Here is a 21,325-nt window from a genome sequence, read left to right as displayed (position 1 = left end):
GCCAATTTTGTTGTTGTTTATCAGTATCAATCGCCATTACATCAGTCTATTCACTTATCGTTATTATCTTTGTAGAGCCAAACGACGAAAATGCTGAGGATTTTTGCCACTGGACAGGTATATGGATTTATATTGTTATTCTCAAGTGGATGTGACTTTTAAGGTGATGCTTCAAACAAGCACATATACTGCGACTTTCATATTTGAACAGTTTTGGATGTGCATTTCTTTATTGAGTGTTTTATGCTGATGCACATTGAAATGTATTTCTTGTTGTTAGATTGTGTTGTCTAAATGCATTTGCCTTTCCTAAATATTTGAGATCATTGATGACTGGTAGTGATGCTCCCCTTTGCAGCTCCTCGATAACTTTTCTCCATGTTTGTCTTTCCTCAGACGCACTCTGGCGAGTGCCGGAGCGCGTTTGGGAGTGCGCTCGATGGGTGGACCCACGGGAGAATTTCTAGCCCCGTGATTTGCTAATCGGGTACTGGTTTCCTTGCCATTTTCCCCCTCTGTAAACGGAGCTCTGGTTTGTGGATTTTGCCCAGCCCTCCTGCCCGTGCACTCACCAAGTGTAGCGATTGCACTCGGTGCGTTTTTGGATAAAGCCCGACTACCCTCACTGGGAAGGCTGGGCACTGTCAAGGAGGATCGGGGGCCTCGTGGGGGCTAAGAGAAGAGCCGTATAACTCATCCCTTATGGCTTTTTTCTAGCACCGTTTTTCCATCATCACTTGGGATTGTGAAAGGGACGTCACTTAGAAATCACCTTGAAGTCTCCCCAAAGTTTAATTGACGACTATGGAGATGCAGAGGTGGTCCACAAGGTGGAAAACGAAAAGGAGACTTATGGATTCCTTTGTAACTGCATTTGTTACGTTTACCCTGGTTCTACAGACGACCAGTGTCTCGGCAGGTAAGGAAAAAAAAGCACCCGTACATTTACCAAAGAAAGAAAAAAAGGAAACACAGAGTCTGCTCACTGATGATGGAGATTGGGCAGTTATCATATTTGTTTTGACTTTGATTTCCATTACAAAAAAGATATGAATGAGCATTTAAAAAAAGAGTCGCACTGACGCGTGCCAGTTGCGCCCCATTGTAAACTCGCTTTGGTGCGCATCGTTAAATTGTGCGCAAAGTTGAATAGTGCGCACATCGTTGGTTGACGATTTGACGAGATTTACCACGTAGGCATTAGTCATAGATTAGTCCCATAAAAAGAAATTCATTTTCAAACACTTGGATGCACAAATCTAAAGCATGTTCAACAATTTAACATCAGTTTATATTAGATAAGGAACTTTATCTTTTCCCAGAACTTTTCCCAATTCCATCTATCTCTACGTTGTGGTTATTTGTCAATTAGGTTGGCATTAGTACTGTTTAGTTGACAAAAATAAAAGTGAGCTGATTTTTGGGTTCTAATAATCAAGATCAAGATTTGTCAGCAATGATTTGTGAATGCAAGTCTTTCATGATAAGTCTTAAAATGCTCCATGGGGTTTATTGGCCCGGCAGGTTCACCCTATCACCACACTGGCCTGGTCCACACTGAAGGCCAAAAGGTGCCCCCCCTCTCCCCTCTTCCTCCCACCCTTTTTGGTGCCCAGCTCTTCTTCAACTTTGCACTTAGATGCTTTCTTGCCTAGCCTACTGGACAATGTGTGTCCTGTGTGGGAATGCTTCCCCTCTAAGTAGTGAGCAGTTATTTGATGATGGCCCTTGTTGCACTTCCCTATGATTTCAAAGCCTTCAAAGTACCGTCACGTATTCAAAGTTGCTTGCAGTCAAGGCCACAAGTCACCGGGCTCGCTATACCTTACACATTTATGTATATGTCGTTAATTTTGGTGTCTTAATTTAGGTCTTGGCCTCCATAGTAACTCAATAGATGTGCAAAGAACATTTTTTAACACGAATTGCAATTGCTGGCTTTCAAAACTCATTACTTATTAGCTATCTTTTTGTATAAAGTATTGTCAGTTCTTCTCTGGAGGTCTTCATTACAGTCGAAGCTATTTCTGCAGGGTGCCCTCTTCATCTAGCAGTGTACTGACACGTTTTCTCAGCCCCCGAGGCGCAGGTTCAGATGTGCATTCCACAAGACAAAGCTAGCATTTTCAGTCCTCTGCACATAATGTGCTCAAGCGAGAAAAAATGGCTAATCAACTGCTTATTCTACCTTTTTGGAGGTAGAATTACCTAAATACAGTTAATTGGATGATTTGAATAAAACTGGGAATTACAAAAAAATATCTCGATTGCAAAAATTGGGATATTATGTGTTTAAGTTATAGATAATTGAATAAAGGGGTTTAATTGTAGTTTACCTGAAGAAAAGTTCTTTGAAAGCTGGATTTGACAGACATTTATATGGTTCTAACCTGCATAAAGCTGTCTTGTTTAAACGAGCAGGATGGTGGTTTGGACATTTACGGAAGGCAAGTGGGAGAGTGGGTGAGGCGTAAGGGGGGTATAGACAGAGAGACATTCTTGCTGAAGATATTATTAGAGTCTCAGGGCGCTGAAGGTGGAAAGGTCCTCCATTTACTAGCTAATTTCTGTAAAGATGGGTACCCTGGAAATGACACATAACTATATTCATGTATTTATGTCCTCGGGTATTTTGTCTTGCACCTGTGGTAAGAGTGCTATTAACAGTGATTACACCTGTTATGGCACTAAAGGAAATTTGTCCAACGGTGATGCATCACTGCACCACTCCCTCTTTGCATCTAAGATTTGCAAAAATATGTCTTATTAATTAAGGAAGTTTTAACATATGTTGATCAGATCCAGCCTGTCAAGAGTAAATGCCACCTAAACTCCGGTGGTCGCTATGTAGCTGTGTTTGCGTAGCGCCCAGCTCCCCTTCAGAGTCAACTCACACCAATGCATTAGATGCACTCTAAAATTTTCAGCACACTCATTGTGCCACCTGACTGTAGATTGCTATTATTGACATTTCCTCATCACCAAAGTGTGAGGGTTGGGATCCCTGCCAAATGGCCACATCTGGAACAAGTAAGCAGGGAAGTTTGAACGTAGAGAAACTCTGCAGGAGCTCACTAGAGTTCCTCAGTTCACTCTCCAAAGTAAGTAGATGCTCCACTCTCTGTTACAACTGCTTTCTTTTGTGACGACATCCTTCCTTTTGTCTTGAGCTGGTCTGCTCTGTGTATTTGTCTTTTGCAGCTTTTCTTTACACAGCTCAACAATTTAGAAATTAGATACGTCACTCGGACTCAGATTTAAAATCATCTCATCTGCATTAAGGATGTTACTCTGATCATCTATTAAAAACAAAGAAAGCTCCTGAACTGTTTCCTGCTGCATAATGCTATATATTTCTTATACTTTGAAAGTGAACCCTTTATTTTGTTATGATTCATCTGGAATTTTTCCACTTTTTCTTAGTAGGCTTATGTCTTTTTTGATGATCTTCTGTCCAGGATCACCCTAGCGTGATTACCTTTCAATCACTTCTTTAATACAAAGGCGGAATTGAGTCAAAATCTATTCATTATGAGTTGTGTGACCCAGCTAATAGCCCTCTTGATGGATACTGAATGGAAACACTGGTATTTTTGTTAGCTGGCATGTTTGCACATTATTCAATCTATTTTTGGACCATGTATTTCATCTTCTGCTTTTTGTTGAGTACAGTAACAATTTCAATGTGTCTGTGCTCAAACCTGCATAATTTTAAATTGGGTGACTTTGTATTGACGGCACATGAACCATGTTGTTTTATTTCCAAAGTGCTTGCAGCACCCGTTATATACACTGGGATTAGATTTTATGTTGAAACAGGCACTTGTGCCCAAACCACATGCTTTTGTGAAAAGAATAGCAAAAGATCCCCTTGTATTCGACGGCTAAAGAGACCTTGAGAAGGATTAAACCTCTACATGCCAACCAAAAAAGGGTGGGGGATTGGCTTTCTTTAACTTTGTCTTCTTGTTTGCCTATTTGCAATCTATTTTTAGATGAGTTTACTTTTTAAATTGGAAAAAGAATGCCTCGGTCAATAGTAATATTGACATTCAGGCTGGTCTACATACCCTATGTCTCTACAGAAAGGTTGTTTTCAAGAATAATCAAGGTCATGGTGTTTTCACATGAGTCTCAGTGGGCATGGCTGTGCCACACAGGCTCCTTTATGTAAAGGGCATTAGGTGGAAGAGAATGGAAATCTCTAGGAGACCTCTTATTCAGGTAAACCTAGACTGGTGCAAGAATGGTTCTCAGATGGCACCTCTTTTATTTTGACCCTTAGTTTTTCAGGAAAGTAGGGGCGAGAACTTTCAGGGTTTTTGCACTTTGATTAATGTCTTATTTTTTTTAATCTGTAAAAATGTAACTTTTTACATGTAGCCTTAAGTTATTGTCTTTGGTATTGGGCCAGTGTGGGTTTAATGAGGTGATTTAATCGTAAATGCATGAGCTTTACTACAAAGTGATTCTTTCCTGATGTTTGGTGATAAAAAGTTATGTTCGTAGGTTAAGGCAGTACCTTGCCAAGTACCACTTGAATACAAATTAAAATATCTATTCATTATGAATTTTCTCAAAAGTTTCAGTAAGTCCTAACTCATGTTTCCTTTCTTTCTTATAACAGCACAGCCAGTGGATGTGTTGAAAGTACTAGAATTCCATAATTACCCAGAAGGAGTGACAAAAACAACAGGATTTTGCACAAACCGAAGAGCATCGAAGCCGGATGCTGCTTACACTGTTGGCAAGCAGATCCAGATCAGTGCCCCCACCACTCAGCTATTTCCTGGTAAGATACTAACAACAACAGTACTGCTAATATAAGTATCGCTTTGGTTCATTTTTATTTCTAAATCAAACATTAGATGTTGTTTGTCCATTTACATTAGAATTCAATCTTTATGCTGTAATTCCTACAAGAAAACCATTAATGCATGACCAATGTCGCTATTGTACTGCAGTCCGCGATGGCAGAAATAAGGTTCTACTTCAAAGCAGAAAATTAAAACGGAGTAGACCTCTTAAAATATCTATTGATCCCCCAAAAAACACACAGGAAGGGTGTGGATATAAAACAAAGTAGGAGGATCCAAAATTAGACAAAATAACTAAACACATATCAAATGGAAAACAGCAAAAGAACACACAATTACAAGTTGGTAAGGCCATTTATTGGCACCCTTCTTGTGGAACACCTGTATATAAAGGCTGAAGAGATTGCACACATGTGTAATGAAGCTAACTCCACCCACCGCCACACACCTGGCTCTTTAAAGGCAACACAACCAGCCCAACTGCAGAATGTAACAAATAGTATGTAGCAGTCCTATTGAGTAAAAAGTTGGATCTATCTCTGACTTTTGCTCTTTGAATGGCTCTTTGTGACATATTAAAACAGTAACTACTAATATTTGAAGTAAATTTAATCTGTTCCAAAAAGCTTTAGAATTTGTACATTTTTCCAAAATTTGGATAAAGGTACAAATTAATAAATTAGTTTCTGTGTATATTATCATTTGGCATCAAAACAAGTGTCTAACACATCTCACATAAAATAGATTTATGAACCAGATGGATTAAAACTTGATTTGACTCCTCGTAACACTCCACAAACTTATCTCCCCTCACAGAAGGTGTTTTCCCAGAGGACTTCTCCATCCTGACTACAGTGCGCCCCAAGTCTGGCCTCCAGTCCTTCCTGCTGTCAATTTACAATGAGCAGGGGGTCCAGCAGCTGGGGATTGAAGTTGGACGCTCACCTGTCTTTTTGTATGAGGATCAGAATGGCAAGCCAGCTCCGGAGGACTACCCTCTTTTCCGTACACTGAACCTCGCTGATGGAAAGTACGTCAAATTCCAATTATTTCTATAACCACTAACAAAAATATAGAAATTCAGAACACTTAACCCTAATGTAGAGTCAATCTGTGTGAAAGGACTGATGGAATATTTCAGGATTAGAAAAAATAGCTTATGAATATAGTTATTCTAACTTCTAAAACAATGTAAATCTAATGTAATTAACTCATAGACATTTCGAGATCATGGGAATACCAGTTATATCAGGGCTCTCAAAATTGCAGCATGTAGGCCAATTGCAGCCTAATGGAGAATATTTTGCACACCCTTTGTTAGTGTGTCGGCTTCACAGTTCTGGGGTCAAGTGTTCAATCCCAGTTCGGTCCTCACTGCGTGGACTTTCCATGTTTTTCTCAGGCTTGTGTGGGTTTTCTCCTGGCAGTCTGGTTTCCTCCCACAGCCCAAAAATATGGAGGATAGGCTCGCTGAAAACTTTAAATTGTCCCTAGGTATGAGTGTGAGCGGGATTGGTTGTCCGTCTCCTCGTGGCCTGCATTTGGCTGGCCACCGATTCAGAGTCTCCCCTGCCTGGTGCCCGTAGTAAGATGGGATAGGCTCCAGCAACCCCCACAACTCTTGTGAGGATAATTGCCTCAGAAAATGAATGAAAGAATGAATGACACAACTTAAACACTATAGTTTTGCTAATTCCACAATTCATTTCTAGTAAATAAGAACAGCAGAGTTCAGTTAATTCACATTATTTACAAGTCTTTATTTACATATTGACAAAAATAATTCATTATAATTTGCGACAATGTCCTGGTCTGGCATGTACATATTTTTGCATCATGGTTTGAATGGTAGTACAAATTGTTGTCTGTATATAGAAGATAAAAAAACACAAAGTTCAAAAGAGAAATGTTCCCATTTTTACAAGGCGTTGTAATACTGTAGAAACATACTCGGACACATTTTGGTCCCCAGTGCTTTGCTATTTTAGATAAAAGCAAGAACCCAACCTATGTCTACCCATTGATGCACCATAGGTGCCCATCAATGGATTATCTATCTCGTCGGGGGGTTTTGGGCAAAGAGAAAAGCGAGGGACTCTGGATTACAGGGACACAGCAGGTATTGCAGTGGGCAACCTGACCTCATCCATGAACTCACTTGCCTCTGTTATTTTAGAGGGAGTTCTGGAGGAGGCAGTCCTAAACTTTTTCCCCTCCTTTTACCTCTTGGATTACCTCACCCAACCAGGAACAGTGCTCATAACCTTTTAGCGTAAAACTGATTATATGCTCCCGGGTTCATAAATCCTCAAGTTCTCACAAAGAGCTTTGCCTGAGCTGACATGAACCCTTGTGCAGGGATAAGGAGGAATAAATAAACAAAAAGCCAGGCCAGAAATTAATACATTTTGTATACTGCTTTAGTGTGTTTACTGTGCTTGAGAAATAATGTATGTCCCTTATTGCTCTACTGTCAAATGTTTTGTGGAAACCTGGCATAATTTGTCTTATTTTCAAAATGCCAAACTCAGACTTTAAGACAGACAGACCTGTCCACCACCTAACTCGGAATGATCAATTAAAAACAGTCCTGATTTGGGACATCAGCTTCCATCTCATTATCCAACACAGGGTAAGATGTGTAATGTTTTTGAAGCTGAACTCAAAAAAGTAATTTTTCAGTCATTTCAATGTCTTATGATGACTGGATAAGATCATTTTTACACGAACTGAATTATTTAAGTGTCCCTTCCACTACATTATAGCACAACAGATTTTTTCAAAGTTCGTTCAACCCCATTTAAGTATTTAGCCATTTCTATACAATGTGGCATATAATCCTTCTGGTCGTACAGCAAAGTCCAAAGACTCCAGTGCAGCATATTTATGGTATTTTACTCTAAGCTGTTTTGATGGAATGTTTCTGTCTTAATTTTTAAAATTAATGAGAATTTTGTGACTAGGTGAAGATGTAGGAATGGACATTGAGACATACATGTTGAGATATGAGATACCGGTGATTAATGCCTTGTGTATTCCGTCTTGAGCTTTCAATGGTGCCAAGTCTCATCTTCCACTTCAGAACAATGTTTTGACTGTATGCCTCCTGCTCTGGCTAGGCAGGTCTTCCTGGATCCTGACACACACTTTCCACAATGTTCACCATGTCTGTCATGGCGAGTAACCCAGAAGGAGGATTAAGTTTGGAGTTTAATGAGTGTAATCCTGTGTTAAACAGGGCCAAAGTGTGGGGGCAAGAATGTGGTCCACTGCTGCCTGGTATGCAATAGTCTTAAGCGCAGTGGTAAATGGTCCAAAATGGAAGGAGGTGTCATACTCACGTGTAAACCTAGTTAGCACGTGGTGTCCCAAGAGGTTCCTTGCCAAAAGGAATGATTTTCTTTCTATTGAATAAAAGCATGTGTCTATGTTTTGCTCTGAGTTATGCACATACTGATCCACCATCCCTTGTTGTTTTGCCTTGGAACAGATGGCACCGCGTTGCCATTAGTGTGGAGAAAAAGACAGTCACCATCATTGTGGACTGCAAGAAGAAGATCACCAAACCTCTCCTCAGAAGTGACCAGACCTCCATCAGCACCAATGGCATAACTGTATTTGGCACCAGGATCCTTGATGAGGAGTTTTTCCAGGTAAAATTCTCCGATCCTAGCTTTTACTGGTAGATTTATTTGAACTCGGTAGTCAATTAGATATGGTAGATAAACTGTTGCTTCAATTGGTCTCTAAATTCTGCAAATGATGGGAATTCTGAAATTCCTGATTAATCACTTCTTGTTTTTCTTCGCCCAGTATTTTACTCTTCATTATTACACAAAATCTGATAATGCACTGCCAAATAATGCATGGCTGTAGAGTTGATATGAACCAGGGCTTTTATTAATGATTTGACTTTATAATGAGTGCATTATCCATAGTATATTTCTTTATGATAGTCTTTGTTTACTATTTTGTCATTAAGAATCACTGTTCATTTCTATAGTATTTGTATAATAAGGTCATATGCAAATCTGCATATTAGATTGCTTTTCAATGGATGCTCTGATTACTTTTTAATCTTTTTTTTGCTCCATGGAATAATTTAGCAATGCAGACATTGGGTCTTCACAAAACTCAGTGTTATTTAATGTTTTTCATCTAATTTGAGAAATGTGTGTCCTGTAGAAATTTAAAGTGCCCACATCTTCATTTGCCAGGTTATCTTGAAGAAAATTGGATCGATTATTGGCCAAACAATGATACTTTTTGGCATTAATTTTTGTGCAGATTGTGTTGTGGAAGAATAACATGACAAGAAAATGCCCACATTTTTTTGCTGCAGCAGTCTTGGGAAATCTTTTTAAGGTCATGTGAGGATAGAGGGTTGAACAATCAAATCATGAAAATGACACCCTTGGTTATGTCTGGTGGGAACGAAAGGTCACAAAGAGGCTATGTTTGCTTTTGACAGCGGGTTGTTTTATTTATGAGCAGCCAATATTTAGGACGACTTTTTTTTCAGACAATAGCTCTGATCTTGGTATGCCTTGTCATTGCCATAGGAACCCAAAAAATATGCTGTCTATATATTTCCATACAATGACAGCTCCAAGAAATACACTACAGAAGACTGAGTTAAAACATATGACCCTGCCAACCTATACCATGAATTAAATTCCAAAGGACTTTTGTACAAATATTGTAGTTAAAACCTCAGTTTTATAAACCAATATACCTGCATATCCCATCGGTTTTGATTACTTTTATAAGAGGACCCCGAAGGCAGCATGAAACAGTGTGCCCAGTCAAAACCTGACAAAGTAGACATGCCGAAAATAGGAGCCATAAGTTCGCCAACAGTGTCTTTGCTGTGTGGTTTTTGGAACAGGTCTCCTGTCTGTTCTCTGTCCCCGCTCCCTGTACAAATCCACAGGGCCCATTGCATGCTGGGATGTAAAGGGGAAGGAAATACCAAAGTCCTAAGCATACACACGCTTACAATGTGAAAATAAACAGTGAAGCCAGCTTGCTCAAACTATTTCTGTTCATCAAAGGATTGAGGTTGGAGTCCCATTAATTAATTGCTTTCTATGTGCTGGGTGATTTGTGGACGGGTACAAAATTAAACAATAACAATGATGTAAATGATAATGCCATTTACATGTTAATATTGCAACCTCTTTAGATGAAGGTCACACTACATTATTTGGATTTATTCTAATTCCTAACACCATAAACCACTCTTTGTACCTTGTTGAAGACATCTTTAATTTGTACTGTACATAAAATAATATTTAAATATAGAAATTGATTTACGCAAACATTTTTCTGCACACTGACCTGTATTTTGCATAGGCTTTTCTATTCATACCATATTTGGCCCAAGTTTGAGGTGACCACCTTTGCAGAGGAATCTGCTTCAAATGAATGGACTTCTTTCATTCCCCCCATCACTTCCTCATCTCCTCCCCTCCCTGAGTATAGGTACCTCCTCTCTCCGGCTCCTCTCTCCCCACCTTGAGACCTCCCACCGTACCATAGCAATGAGACCATCTATTCATGCAAGGGTGACATTACTTGGCTCAACTGAAGACATTAGTATACGTACCTGTCTGTTTCTTCGTATCTTGGTTATAACGCACTAATCCTTGCTCTCAGCTGCAGAAGTTGATGACTAAAATTATTCCATTTCACAGTGTCGATATCTTCTATAAGAATGTCAAATAGACAAATTACTTGTGTATGCTTTGCTATATTCCAAATTGACAATTCATTCCTCCAACTAGCACTCGCGTCGTCCTTATTTGACACAAATATACTGTAACATCATTTACAAAAGTGGCTGAGTAGTTGGTGTTAAAATAGGCCCTACGACTGACTGGCGACCGGTCTATAGTGTAGTGTAGTTTTCCCACCGCAAACAAACCAACTGTTCTACAATAAGTTAAAAGCCTAGTCTTTTTGTGCCATGTGGCTTGATTATAGCATTTGATTATTAACGTGAGATGATATGTAATTCATATTGGTCAAACAATGGGTGCATATTTTTATGAGTTCTGCGACCCGACTGTTTTATGGGTGTGTTCGAGCGCGTGTGTGGTTATGCGTTGACCTTTTAAAGGCTTGGCTAATTGTTGTAAGGGGGTGTCTAATTATAGCTTGTGATCGTCAGACAAAAAAAAGGTTGCCCTGGGCGGACATTTAGGCAGAGTTATGTCAAAGGTACTGCAGTATGTTGATGAAGGTTTTGTTTTGATTTTTTCTGCGCTGGCTAACACTAATAATGTTAGATGGCGAGATAATTATGGATATATAATTACTGATGGGCACTTATATACACTGTTTACTGGTGTTCTGTTTAATCATATCTCTAGTTTGTTGTTTTGTTATATTTAATAGTTTAAATGATAAGTGATCTGAACTGTGCCCTCCCAGGTCAACAAAATTGCAAAATAAATGTATAATGTTTTTCTGAGCCCATGTTGCTTTTCAAGGACAAACATAATGATTGCAAATATGGTTGGTAAATGACAAGAAAACTCATAATTGTAGGCTCATGATTTGCTGGGCTCACTTCAAAATTGTTCCATTCAATCATATGGCTCGTTTTAAAGGATGAAAGTTATATACATTTATCATTCATTCAGTTTCATTGCCAGTTATCCTCACGTGGGTCACAGATTGGTGTTGATTGCTTCCGACCATCGTGGAATGGGATCATAACTCGTGCAAAAAAATTGATCCTTCCTTTAGTTCAGCAAACCAATCTTCAATTCCAGTTTTAGCTGCAAAAATACATATTACAAAATTATAACATGGTTTCTAAGCTATCAAAATAAATTCTTCCAAGATTATATTGAAAAATTATTTAGATATTTATGCATGATATCAAATTAATAGGTATAACAATTGGGATTCAGTTCAACCAGCTTGAATCCTGAACCATTTTCATTCCTTTTCTCATTGAACTCTTGTACTATAGTCATTAATGACCACCCCGTGAGATGCTTTTTGTGAAGTACTTTGCTATTTTTCTTCTAGGAAGGGCTTATTTTAGGAGTTCTGGCTTTGCGCCAAATTGCCAAAAGGCTTTTATCTCAGCAGTACACCATAGAAGACAGACCTGAAGCCTCGGCCTAACACTCCCCAGGTGTTAACCTGCAACAAAACATCTCTTAGCATCACAGTTGCTTTTTCTAAACCCCTGCTTGGCTGTCTATCTCTTGGTTCTTGTTGGTGTTTCTCCTCCTGAGTTGGTAGCTTTTAACTTGCCTGTTCTTGATTATGGGAATTGATTCCTCTTTGCTAAATGGCACGGCTACAATATTAGTTTTCCCTGGAAACAAAGGTCAGACTGGCAAACTGGTTTTCAAGTATACTTAATGATCTTGATTTTTTTCTCCCTTTTTACAAATATCGTTAAGATTCGGGAAATGCCATGTGTCTTTGTAAAATTAATATTTTTTTATTTCAATTAAATACTTCAATGTCACTGCAGTCTGTGTGCAACTTGTTGGCTCACAGATGTGGACTAATTAGAACTGACTCAAGGTAAGGTTCAACCATTCAATGTTGCTCTTGGGGTGACACATGAGGTAATACATGTCATCTTGAGTCAGGGTAAAGCTTGATCTATCTTTTCCTGTCCAGTTTTCCCAAATGCATAAACACACCTTAAATTGGCAAGAGTTTCCTGAGATACCTTTTTTCTAAACCTCTGTGGTTTATGTAGACCCTTTGAATAAGAATGATGCATAAAAATTATGTTACAGAATTGATCACTTCTGTTGAGAAAATTTCCGTTTACTTGTTGGTTCAGTCTAAATTGGTTTTCTGTCTGAAGGAATACATCCTAAAATGATCTAGAAGATTTGAAACCCTGTGTGTTGCTTTGATTTTGTGCTCCTCATGAAACAACCAGTCATACATTAATAACTGTAGCTGTATAGAAATCATATATTTTTAAACAGGGCATAAAGCACTTGGGTTGGGTCTGAAGTGTAAAATTGAAACCCTACAAGATGATGATGGATAGTTGGACAGAGATATTTTCAAGGAGCTCTGCAGGTCTTAGCAAATAGCTGTTTATATGAAGGTATAGTAAGTTCAGAATCCATAGATCACATTTTCATGCTGGGGGGAGTATGTGCTTACATTCTCTTGACGTGTTATAACCTGCTTCACTCATATCATGTTTGACTGCCTATCATCTATTTGGTCCCTTGACACAGAGGGCCTGATTTCCTAGAGGTTTGCACTTGCAAAAACAGGCGTTAACTTGTTCACTCATCCAAACAAGTGGTCGGCGTCCTACTAAGTAGGCGCAAAACTGTATATAAGGAGTAGTCAGAAATGAAATGTATGATTTATGAGACCAATCCCAAGAAAGACTGAAGTTCAGTCACCTACTGAGTGGAAAAACTGTATTTCTGTGCCCCTGGCTCATTTTTCAATGCATTATAAGACCTTTACACAGAATAGGCACCTATAAATCCTTCTTTTTTATGAAGGCTACTTGCATGCAGCATTAATCCATTACATACTACTTTGAAAATGTTTCCTGTATACCCATTCAAATGTGTGTTTGATACATGTGTTGTTTTACCATACTGTATATGCCAAATATGCTCCATATTTAAGATCAATATTTGAAAAAGCTCCATGACTTGTCCTAACTCGGCCCTGTTATTTTATATTACTGAGGCATGTAAGGATAGAGACCAAAGTGTCTTTGTACGTTTCTAGCCACGTATTGAATGTTAGTACAGTAGGCCAATCAAAGAAGGTCTTATACTCCCGTCAGGAATCGCTGCTACTATTCTTTTAGACATTTTAATGCAAACAATCTTAGAATAGAGTTGAGTTTTTTGGGTTTTGAGTCTGAAGCTTACGGACCTCAGACCTGATAAAAAATAAACCAGATAGATGACAAACTATGGCAGTGGAAAAATATTGAATCCTTTGAATACTTCTGCATTTTAAGATTCCAACATAAAATGTTTTCATTTTAGAAGGGAACATTTTTGACTCCACCATCATGAAGCTAATACAACTAAGAGTTAATCCATTACACGAGTGAAAATCGTAAACACAGACTGTTAGCCACAAACTCTCAAGAATAGTGAGCGTAAAAAGATTGCTGCAAATGAGCACATAGTAATGTCTGTAATTGTGTCTCTTGGTATGTATTAAGATAGTTCTTTGTGTTAAGTTCCTTCAATGTTAATAATAATCATTTCCTACTGTCTCTGTACCATTCGAATGAGGTGTGTACATTTCTCGTGGAGATCTTTTATTACACAATTGGCTTTTGTTTATGCTGCCAGAGCCCATAAGTGTGAAGGGCCTGAGAGTTGTCACATATAATTTCACATAACATCCCACCTACGATGGGGGTGTCTATGCACAATATGACCCTCTCATTATCTTTTAATCTTGAAGCCTTATCTTGTCCATACCTGTCAACTGGTACGTTCTCGCCGTAATTGGTACAACTGAAAGCCCATTTTTATATTGGTACGCTGTACACATGAAAATGGTACGCTAAACGGTGATTTTGAGAAAAAAAAATAAATTAAGGCACTTTCTAGCCATTTTTCACCATCCGCCATTGTTTCTTCCCGGAAACGCATGTCTGCCAAGTGATATATGTACCGGCGCCTCTGATTGGCTAAAAAAAAAAGATCATGATAAACATTTCGTTTTGTAACACTTTCACCATGTGATTTCCGTTTCCTGTTCCCTTGTTTATGTTTACTTTCATTTGATCAGCTGTTTCTGGTCTGTTTACAAGTCAAGAATACACTCTTTAAGAAAAAGTAAAGTGGTAAGATTTTCCATGTATTTATACATATATGTAAGGGCGAAAACAAAATTTGGTAAGATCACAAATGGTTCGAGGTTGACAGGTATGCTTGTCTTAACTGTGGTGTATGTGCGAAGTAAACACTTAACCTGAGTGTGTCTTCACTGTTTTCTGCAGGGTGACATCCAACAACTTCTGATTGTAGCTGATTCCAAAGCAGCATATGACTACTGTGAACATTACAGCCCAGACTGTGACATCCCCCATGGTGAATCCTTGCAGGCCCAGCAGGCTCAGGAAGAGGTCAGCCAACCAGGGAGGGTGGGGGAAATTCTGCAAAGTACTTGTTTAGGACCCTAATTCATTGTTGTACTTTGTACTCCAATGAAGGCATTTACTTCTTTTAAACATTTCACTACACATTTCTACTGGTCTGATTTGGGGAGCACTTTAGCCTTTATACATTTCAGTTTGTGATTTCTTTTCAAACCCATCATTTAAATATTTAAATGCATACTAATTGAGATTCGTAAGACAGGCAACCTTAACTTAAAGCTTTATGTCTGCAATATTTCATTATCGTATTACACTTTTAATCAGTGTAATACACAAGTACAAGTGTTCAAAACAAAAAGAAAAATAGGCACTTTAATTGGCGATTATTTTGGAAATATTTCCATTCAATTCATTAGATACACATAAGACTAGATGCACATTTCATCAACATTACATTCATTGATGATGCCATATCGTGAATTGTCAGTCTGTTGTCGTCGACAAGGATAATAACGTTTTTTTCCAGGTTTGCACCAATAGGCCAATCTCTGCAATGTCTGGAGACAGAAGAAACTGTACGTACAAGGGAGTGTGTAGTTAATGGTTTAGTCGAATGGCAACTTCATTGTTTATGGATATTGTAGGGTTGTATCTGGTTCTAAAATAGGTTTTATGGATCTTTTTTCTGTTTAATATTTCTTTCTTCCTCCAGATTATGCCTTGTCTCTGTAAAAAAAAGTAATTAACAAGATATAATAATTGCAAGCTTTAGCTCTATGGGTGACTCGACTGAAAAGTAGTGATTGCACAGTTAAATATGTTGTCTTCATTTTTAGCCACACAGCACACATTAATCCAAAAACTGTACTTTTGATGAAAGTGCAATTAACACATTGCTATTATGACTTACTGTTTGCCTATAAATCAAGCAAGGTCAAAATGGCTACAACTTACTAAATGTTGTAATTAGGATAATCAGCAGGTGTGCTTTTGAGAAGCATATCTCATTTTAGGGGATGACTGAAATGGTCCAGTGATGAATGTTAGAATGTGACGACATTGAAAAATGAGGCAATTCCATATTTTTGTTTCCTAAGGGAGGATTGGCAGGCTTTTTGTCAAGTCAGCGTTGATTTAGGTGACCTTAGATGCCCTGAACCATGCTTTTAATGAGAAACTTCCATTATAATAAGTTTAAGATGCAGTTGGTATATGAGACATTGAAATGTGCCAGTTGTACTCATCTAGTTTATGAGCTCTTAAATATCCCATCTGTTTAACATGTTTGGAGGCTAATACCAGCAGAGCTTATTTCCCCATTTGACTCATCTGCTCGCCACATTCAAACCACTACCTTATTCAATAATGCCTTTTTCTGATGATTAATTATTATACAACTTCTGTCTATATTGTATGTTTGCATATATTGCAGTGCATACAGTAAACTAAAAATAATAATTTGCCCCCTCACAAATAATGCACTAATTTGGTTTTACCTGTTTAACATGCTTGTGATGATTGCATTTGAGGCATTATCATTGCACCCTCCATCCTTATTGCTTTTTTTAACAATTCCCTCCCTATCTCTCTTGTTGTCTTTCTTTTTGCCAACATTTTTAGTACACTACTGATGATATAGAATACTCTCAGTTCTATGATTATGCTGAGGGAGCCACTGACATCGGTCCTACTGATGATGAGTATTCTCAGCCGCAGGTAAATGAAAAAAGACAAGCAAACTTGTCTGTTGTGCCGCTTTGTTCACAATCCTTCAAACGGTGTCTTTTGTGTTGTCTGTATCTCAGTGATATGTTTACATGCACATTGCTATTCAAATTCTTTAATATATTCAAATTATGAGTTCGATTAGTATGCTATTTGTGCTATTTCAAAGGCTCTAATCCTCTGATTTTGGTTGTGTGCATCCCTCAATGCACATAGACTGACAGACTATCATTCAAAGTTAGGGTCTATATCAGCCCAAAGTCAGCTGGGTTGGGCTACTGGGCCACATAAACCTAAACAGATTAAGTGGAATTGAAGGATGGGTAAATTCTGGAAGGAGAAATAATGATTATTATGATACAATTCTTTGTTCCACCATATTCATAAATCATATTATGTTGTATAAATACTAGTATTGCACTATATCATTATTGACAATATTTATACTTAGTCCACTATTACTTAATACAGTAAGAACATGTAAAAATCTTATTTCATAGTGCAATTATAGCCCACTACAATTTGAGAGCACAATAATATTGATATATGGATGAGTTAATATACTACAGTGTCAATCAAAGCTGAGTATTATTATCTTTGTCAAGGAGCACCTGTGAAGCATACTTTTTGGATCTCATTGTGCAAACTCATTGACTGCCTGTTTTCACATTCATTTGTTTTGACTGCTTTCACTATCATTGGTACTGAATATAAGTTCATTCGGTAAACTTCTGGTATCTATCATATTCCTACAAATTCTTAATTAACAGTGTCTTCTATTAGTTATTGCTCTGTGATTTTCACGTGTTGTTGGTAGATGTTAATGTGCATGTAAACATTTTCTGTGTGAAACATCTTTGATTCAATCCCATTCTAAATCTTACTTTGCATTCCAGCATGTCTTAAAACCACCATTGTGAATGTTTAAAAACACATTTTATTCTGCTGATGTATCTTTAACGAGCTGCACTATTTAAATGTGCATCTTTCCAGTGTCATACATACTCTATGGCCCAAATATGAATCTGCATTTTTAATGAAAGGCACATTCTGTGAATTTTGTCTAACACTCTACAATCTAAATTTAAGCAAACACCATGCTAATTAAATTCCAAATTGCTTTTGCGTTGGTTTAAGAAACAAACAAGCACGTGATGTGCTGTTGTTGGGCTAAAATACTTCCGTTGAACATCATTCACAGACGGTGCCTTCAAATCATTTCCACTCTTGAATGTTTTTCTTGGTGTTTGTTTTGTCGCCGCACCCCATCTTCCAGAGAACCAAACGTAGTGTCTCCATGAAAAAGAAGAGGACCCGAAAGTCCCTCAGTAAATCTAAGGGCAAGCCCTTAAAGTTCTTGGCTGCCAAAAAATCACTGGCTAAAAAGTTTGCCGCTAAGAAGAAGCGACAGATGCCTGGCTACCAAGCCACAGCGCCGGCCCTACACCGAGGCAGTTTTAGGGTAAACGATCCAGATGAGAAAAGAAACAAAACCCATCAAGATTTTAAAGAGAAAATCTTTGATGGTAGCCCGCCATCTCCTTAACCTCTTCTGCATAGAAGTAGCAGACCCTTTAGTGAGCTTGGGAGGACCCCGATAGAAAATAACCTCAGGTTCAAGCCTTTGTGTTAACTCTTGCTTTATTCTTCTTTCCTTTTTCCAACATGACTCAGATAAAAAATGTAGAAGGAGATTACAATACAGGCATTGACTACGGAACTGTAGATGATTCTCAGACTCAGTCCTCATTTGCCACGCTTGGACCCAGTGAGGTAAATTTTGCCTTCATACTTATTTAAGTTCAATTTTAGATGTAGTTTAGAAGGAATGTTGTCCAGGAGGATTTGCCCAGGATAGTATCTGGTACAGTATCTAAAGACACAGCTATTGGTCATTTAAGTAGGTGTGTCTTATGGGTTGCTGTCAAAAAACAGCTTTTCTAAAGATTTTAACTGTTGCCTAACTGTTAAAATCTTTATTGAAACTATCATACTTTGGCTGTCTCATTGGATTCCCTTGCTGATATAATCCAATAAAATTTAAACAATTTTTCCCCAGACAATTATAAGGTAGTTCTGTGACCGATACAGAATACAATACATGCTCCGTTTCCCATCATAGAAGAAGCTTGGTTTTAATTGTTCTCTTCAGAAGGACAAAAAAAAAGACAAAAAAAACAACAACAACTAAAGCTTCCGACAGCCAGCTATCTACTTGCTTTACCTACCACAGCTTTCAATGAAGCAGATGTGATTACACAGGCGCCTTTAAATGTTTCATTTGGCAACATAGATTAGTGCCAGCTAAACCTTTGTAATCACATTCTTTATGATGCTTGCCAAAATGTAATCCACAAATTGGAATAATTTTGCCAAGTTTAAGACGTTTATCAGAAATATCCACATTAATGAATTTGGCTACAATCTTGACAGACTGTGCTTGCAAAATTACTGCTCAAACACTTTTTCCAGCCTTGCTTTGTTTCGTTATCATTTATGATGGGGAGCAAAATAAGGTTGGAATAGTATTAAATGTGCTACAAATGTAAGTATTAACCTGCTTTAACTATATTTGATGCTACAATGATAACACCCTCTGTGGTATTTTTGAGATACCTGTACAGGATACAAAACAATGTTCCTCAAAATTTGGGGGAGTACTGAAGGTGTTACCATTTTTTGTTCCCAACATACATAATTTCATGACTATAAGGCACACCACATTATAAGGCGCACCCTCAATGAATTACACTTTTTTTCCATATATAAAGCACACTGGATTATAAGGCGCTCTGTCTATTTTGGAGAAACTTTAAGACTTTTAAGTGCGCCTTATAGTTGTGAAAATACGGTAATTGTAAAAATATCATTCAGATTTTTTTTTTAAAGTACGCACTAGCTACAACTAACCTTCTGCTGGCAATTGCTTCCCTTCTTCTTCGCTTTTGTAACAACCCAAGGCAGTGGAGGAGGATGTTATCGGTGATTACGGTACTGAAGCCCCCCCTGTTGCGCTGGAGCCTGCCGTTGTCCCAGAAACAGCAGGAAATGTGGACAGTGGTGTGGAAGCATATGACTTGAAGGAATATGATGACCTAAAGGAGTATGACTTGGGAGAGATTGACAGCAGGTTGTATGATTATGGGACATATGATGAGTATGGCCCTGTCCCCTCGAAGCCCACTGCCGCCCATGAAGAGGAAGAAGTGGGGCCTGGGGTGGCTGCTGAAACTGACATTTCTGAGAGTGCCGTAAGTATCCAGACCCCAGGTTGAAAGCTGAGGTGTGTGTGCATGTATACTCGTGTAATGGGCTCGTTCTTTCTTCCAGTGCAACTTTTTTTGTAGTTGGCATGAGTAATGAATCGTTGGCATGTTGTTTCCGGGCTGATGGTTTGTTGGTGATATGGTTGACCTTTCAGAAGAACTCATTGTTTGGGTTTGCAATGACAGAATGCTTCACTTCATAGATTATGAAACACTCCACAACTTCGTGATCATTGCATTCCAAATGACCTTGTTTGTTTTGACATATTTTCATACCTAAGCAGACTCTCTGCAACGTACTCACTTAGGTAGTAATAAGTAGGTCACCAGCCACTAACCACTCTCCAATGTTCTTTCTTGATTATTCAAATGTCTGGTTATTTTACTCCAAACCCATCCACCACTCAAATATAGTATTCATCATTACAAGTTATTGTATAATGTAAATAATGTGAATGCATATCACATTTCTTCCTTTCTTTTGGGTTTGCATGTCAAGACCAGTAATTTGTTCTCTTTAGTTGTACTACTTCACCATTAGTCATTCTGCACGGTACCATTAAAGAGACTGCATTGCTCCACTTCCAACACATTCAGTTTGACCTCCAGTCTCTCTCCAGATCACTAATATTTGCCTGTTCAATCATTTCACTCCATTGTGTTCAATGTGTTGGTCTTAATTTCTGCCTCTGGCTCACACATATACATGACACCATGAATCCGCACCGTCATGATGGACTGAGCAAACTATGTCCCTTCATGTTGTTCTTGTTATCACAGGTCGCTGGAGCTGGAGGATCTTTTGGCCAAAAAGGGGAGAAGGGCGAGCCAGCTGTGATTGAACCTGTAAGACCCTAAAACCTGGTGGTCAGGGATTCAAATGACAAGTCATTTCTTACACTTTCTGAGTAGTGTAAAATGCTATAAATTGGATTAGATATTTAGGCTCAATGTTTTCCTACGGCCAGTTCGTGGTAGGGTGAAACTATATTTGTCTTTTTAAGGGGATGCTGATTGAAGGACCACCAGGACCTCCTGGCCCAGCTGTGAGTATACATTAGGGGGAAAAAAACACTTTATATGTGTTTTTTTCTATTTTTACCCCACAATTATCACCTCAATTGATCATCACATAATGGTTTTAGTCTGTTAACTTACTGTTGTTGTATATTTAAAGGGTCTTCCTGGTCCCTCAGGCCTACAAGGACCCCCTGGTGGTGCTGGAGATTCTGGTGACAGAGTGAGTTATTTTTAGTGAGTTATTATTGTCATTTAAGGATTTTCTTCTCTTGCTTAATCACTAAATTAGATTAAATACACCATCATATTTTTTCAAAATATGTATTTTGGATATCAGCAGAAAACACAAGGTAATGATGATGATTACAACTTAGGTAAGCAATTATTTTGTAATTATACTCAATTAGAATGGGAAA

The 21,325-nt window shown here is 38.3% G+C and overlaps 1 protein-coding gene across 1 annotated transcript in view; it reads left to right on the top strand.

The window, feature by feature from the left end:
• Positions 1–284: 284 nt before the first annotated feature.
• col11a1a (collagen, type XI, alpha 1a) overlaps positions 285–21,325 on the top strand; it is a 48,194-nt gene continuing 27,153 nt past the window's right edge. Inside the window, exons 1-11 of the mRNA XM_077736118.1 lie at positions 285–919; positions 4,628–4,792; positions 5,634–5,847; positions 8,308–8,470; positions 14,800–14,925; positions 16,519–16,614; positions 18,298–18,396; positions 19,584–19,874; positions 20,670–20,735; positions 20,894–20,935; positions 21,067–21,129. Coding sequence (XP_077592244.1) covers positions 805–919; positions 4,628–4,792; positions 5,634–5,847; positions 8,308–8,470; positions 14,800–14,925; positions 16,519–16,614; positions 18,298–18,396; positions 19,584–19,874; positions 20,670–20,735; positions 20,894–20,935; positions 21,067–21,129 — 1,440 coding nt within the window. The 5' untranslated portion in view covers positions 285–804. The remainder of the gene's footprint in view (positions 920–4,627; positions 4,793–5,633; positions 5,848–8,307; positions 8,471–14,799; positions 14,926–16,518; positions 16,615–18,297; positions 18,397–19,583; positions 19,875–20,669; positions 20,736–20,893; positions 20,936–21,066; positions 21,130–21,325) is intronic.

This window comes from Stigmatopora nigra, chromosome 16 (genome assembly GCF_051989575.1).
Source record: "Stigmatopora nigra isolate UIUO_SnigA chromosome 16, RoL_Snig_1.1, whole genome shotgun sequence".
Taxonomy (NCBI): Eukaryota; Metazoa; Chordata; class Actinopteri; order Syngnathiformes; family Syngnathidae; genus Stigmatopora; species Stigmatopora nigra.
The sequence above is the reverse complement of the archived record's forward strand: the minus strand, read 5'-3'. Positions and strand labels throughout refer to the sequence as shown.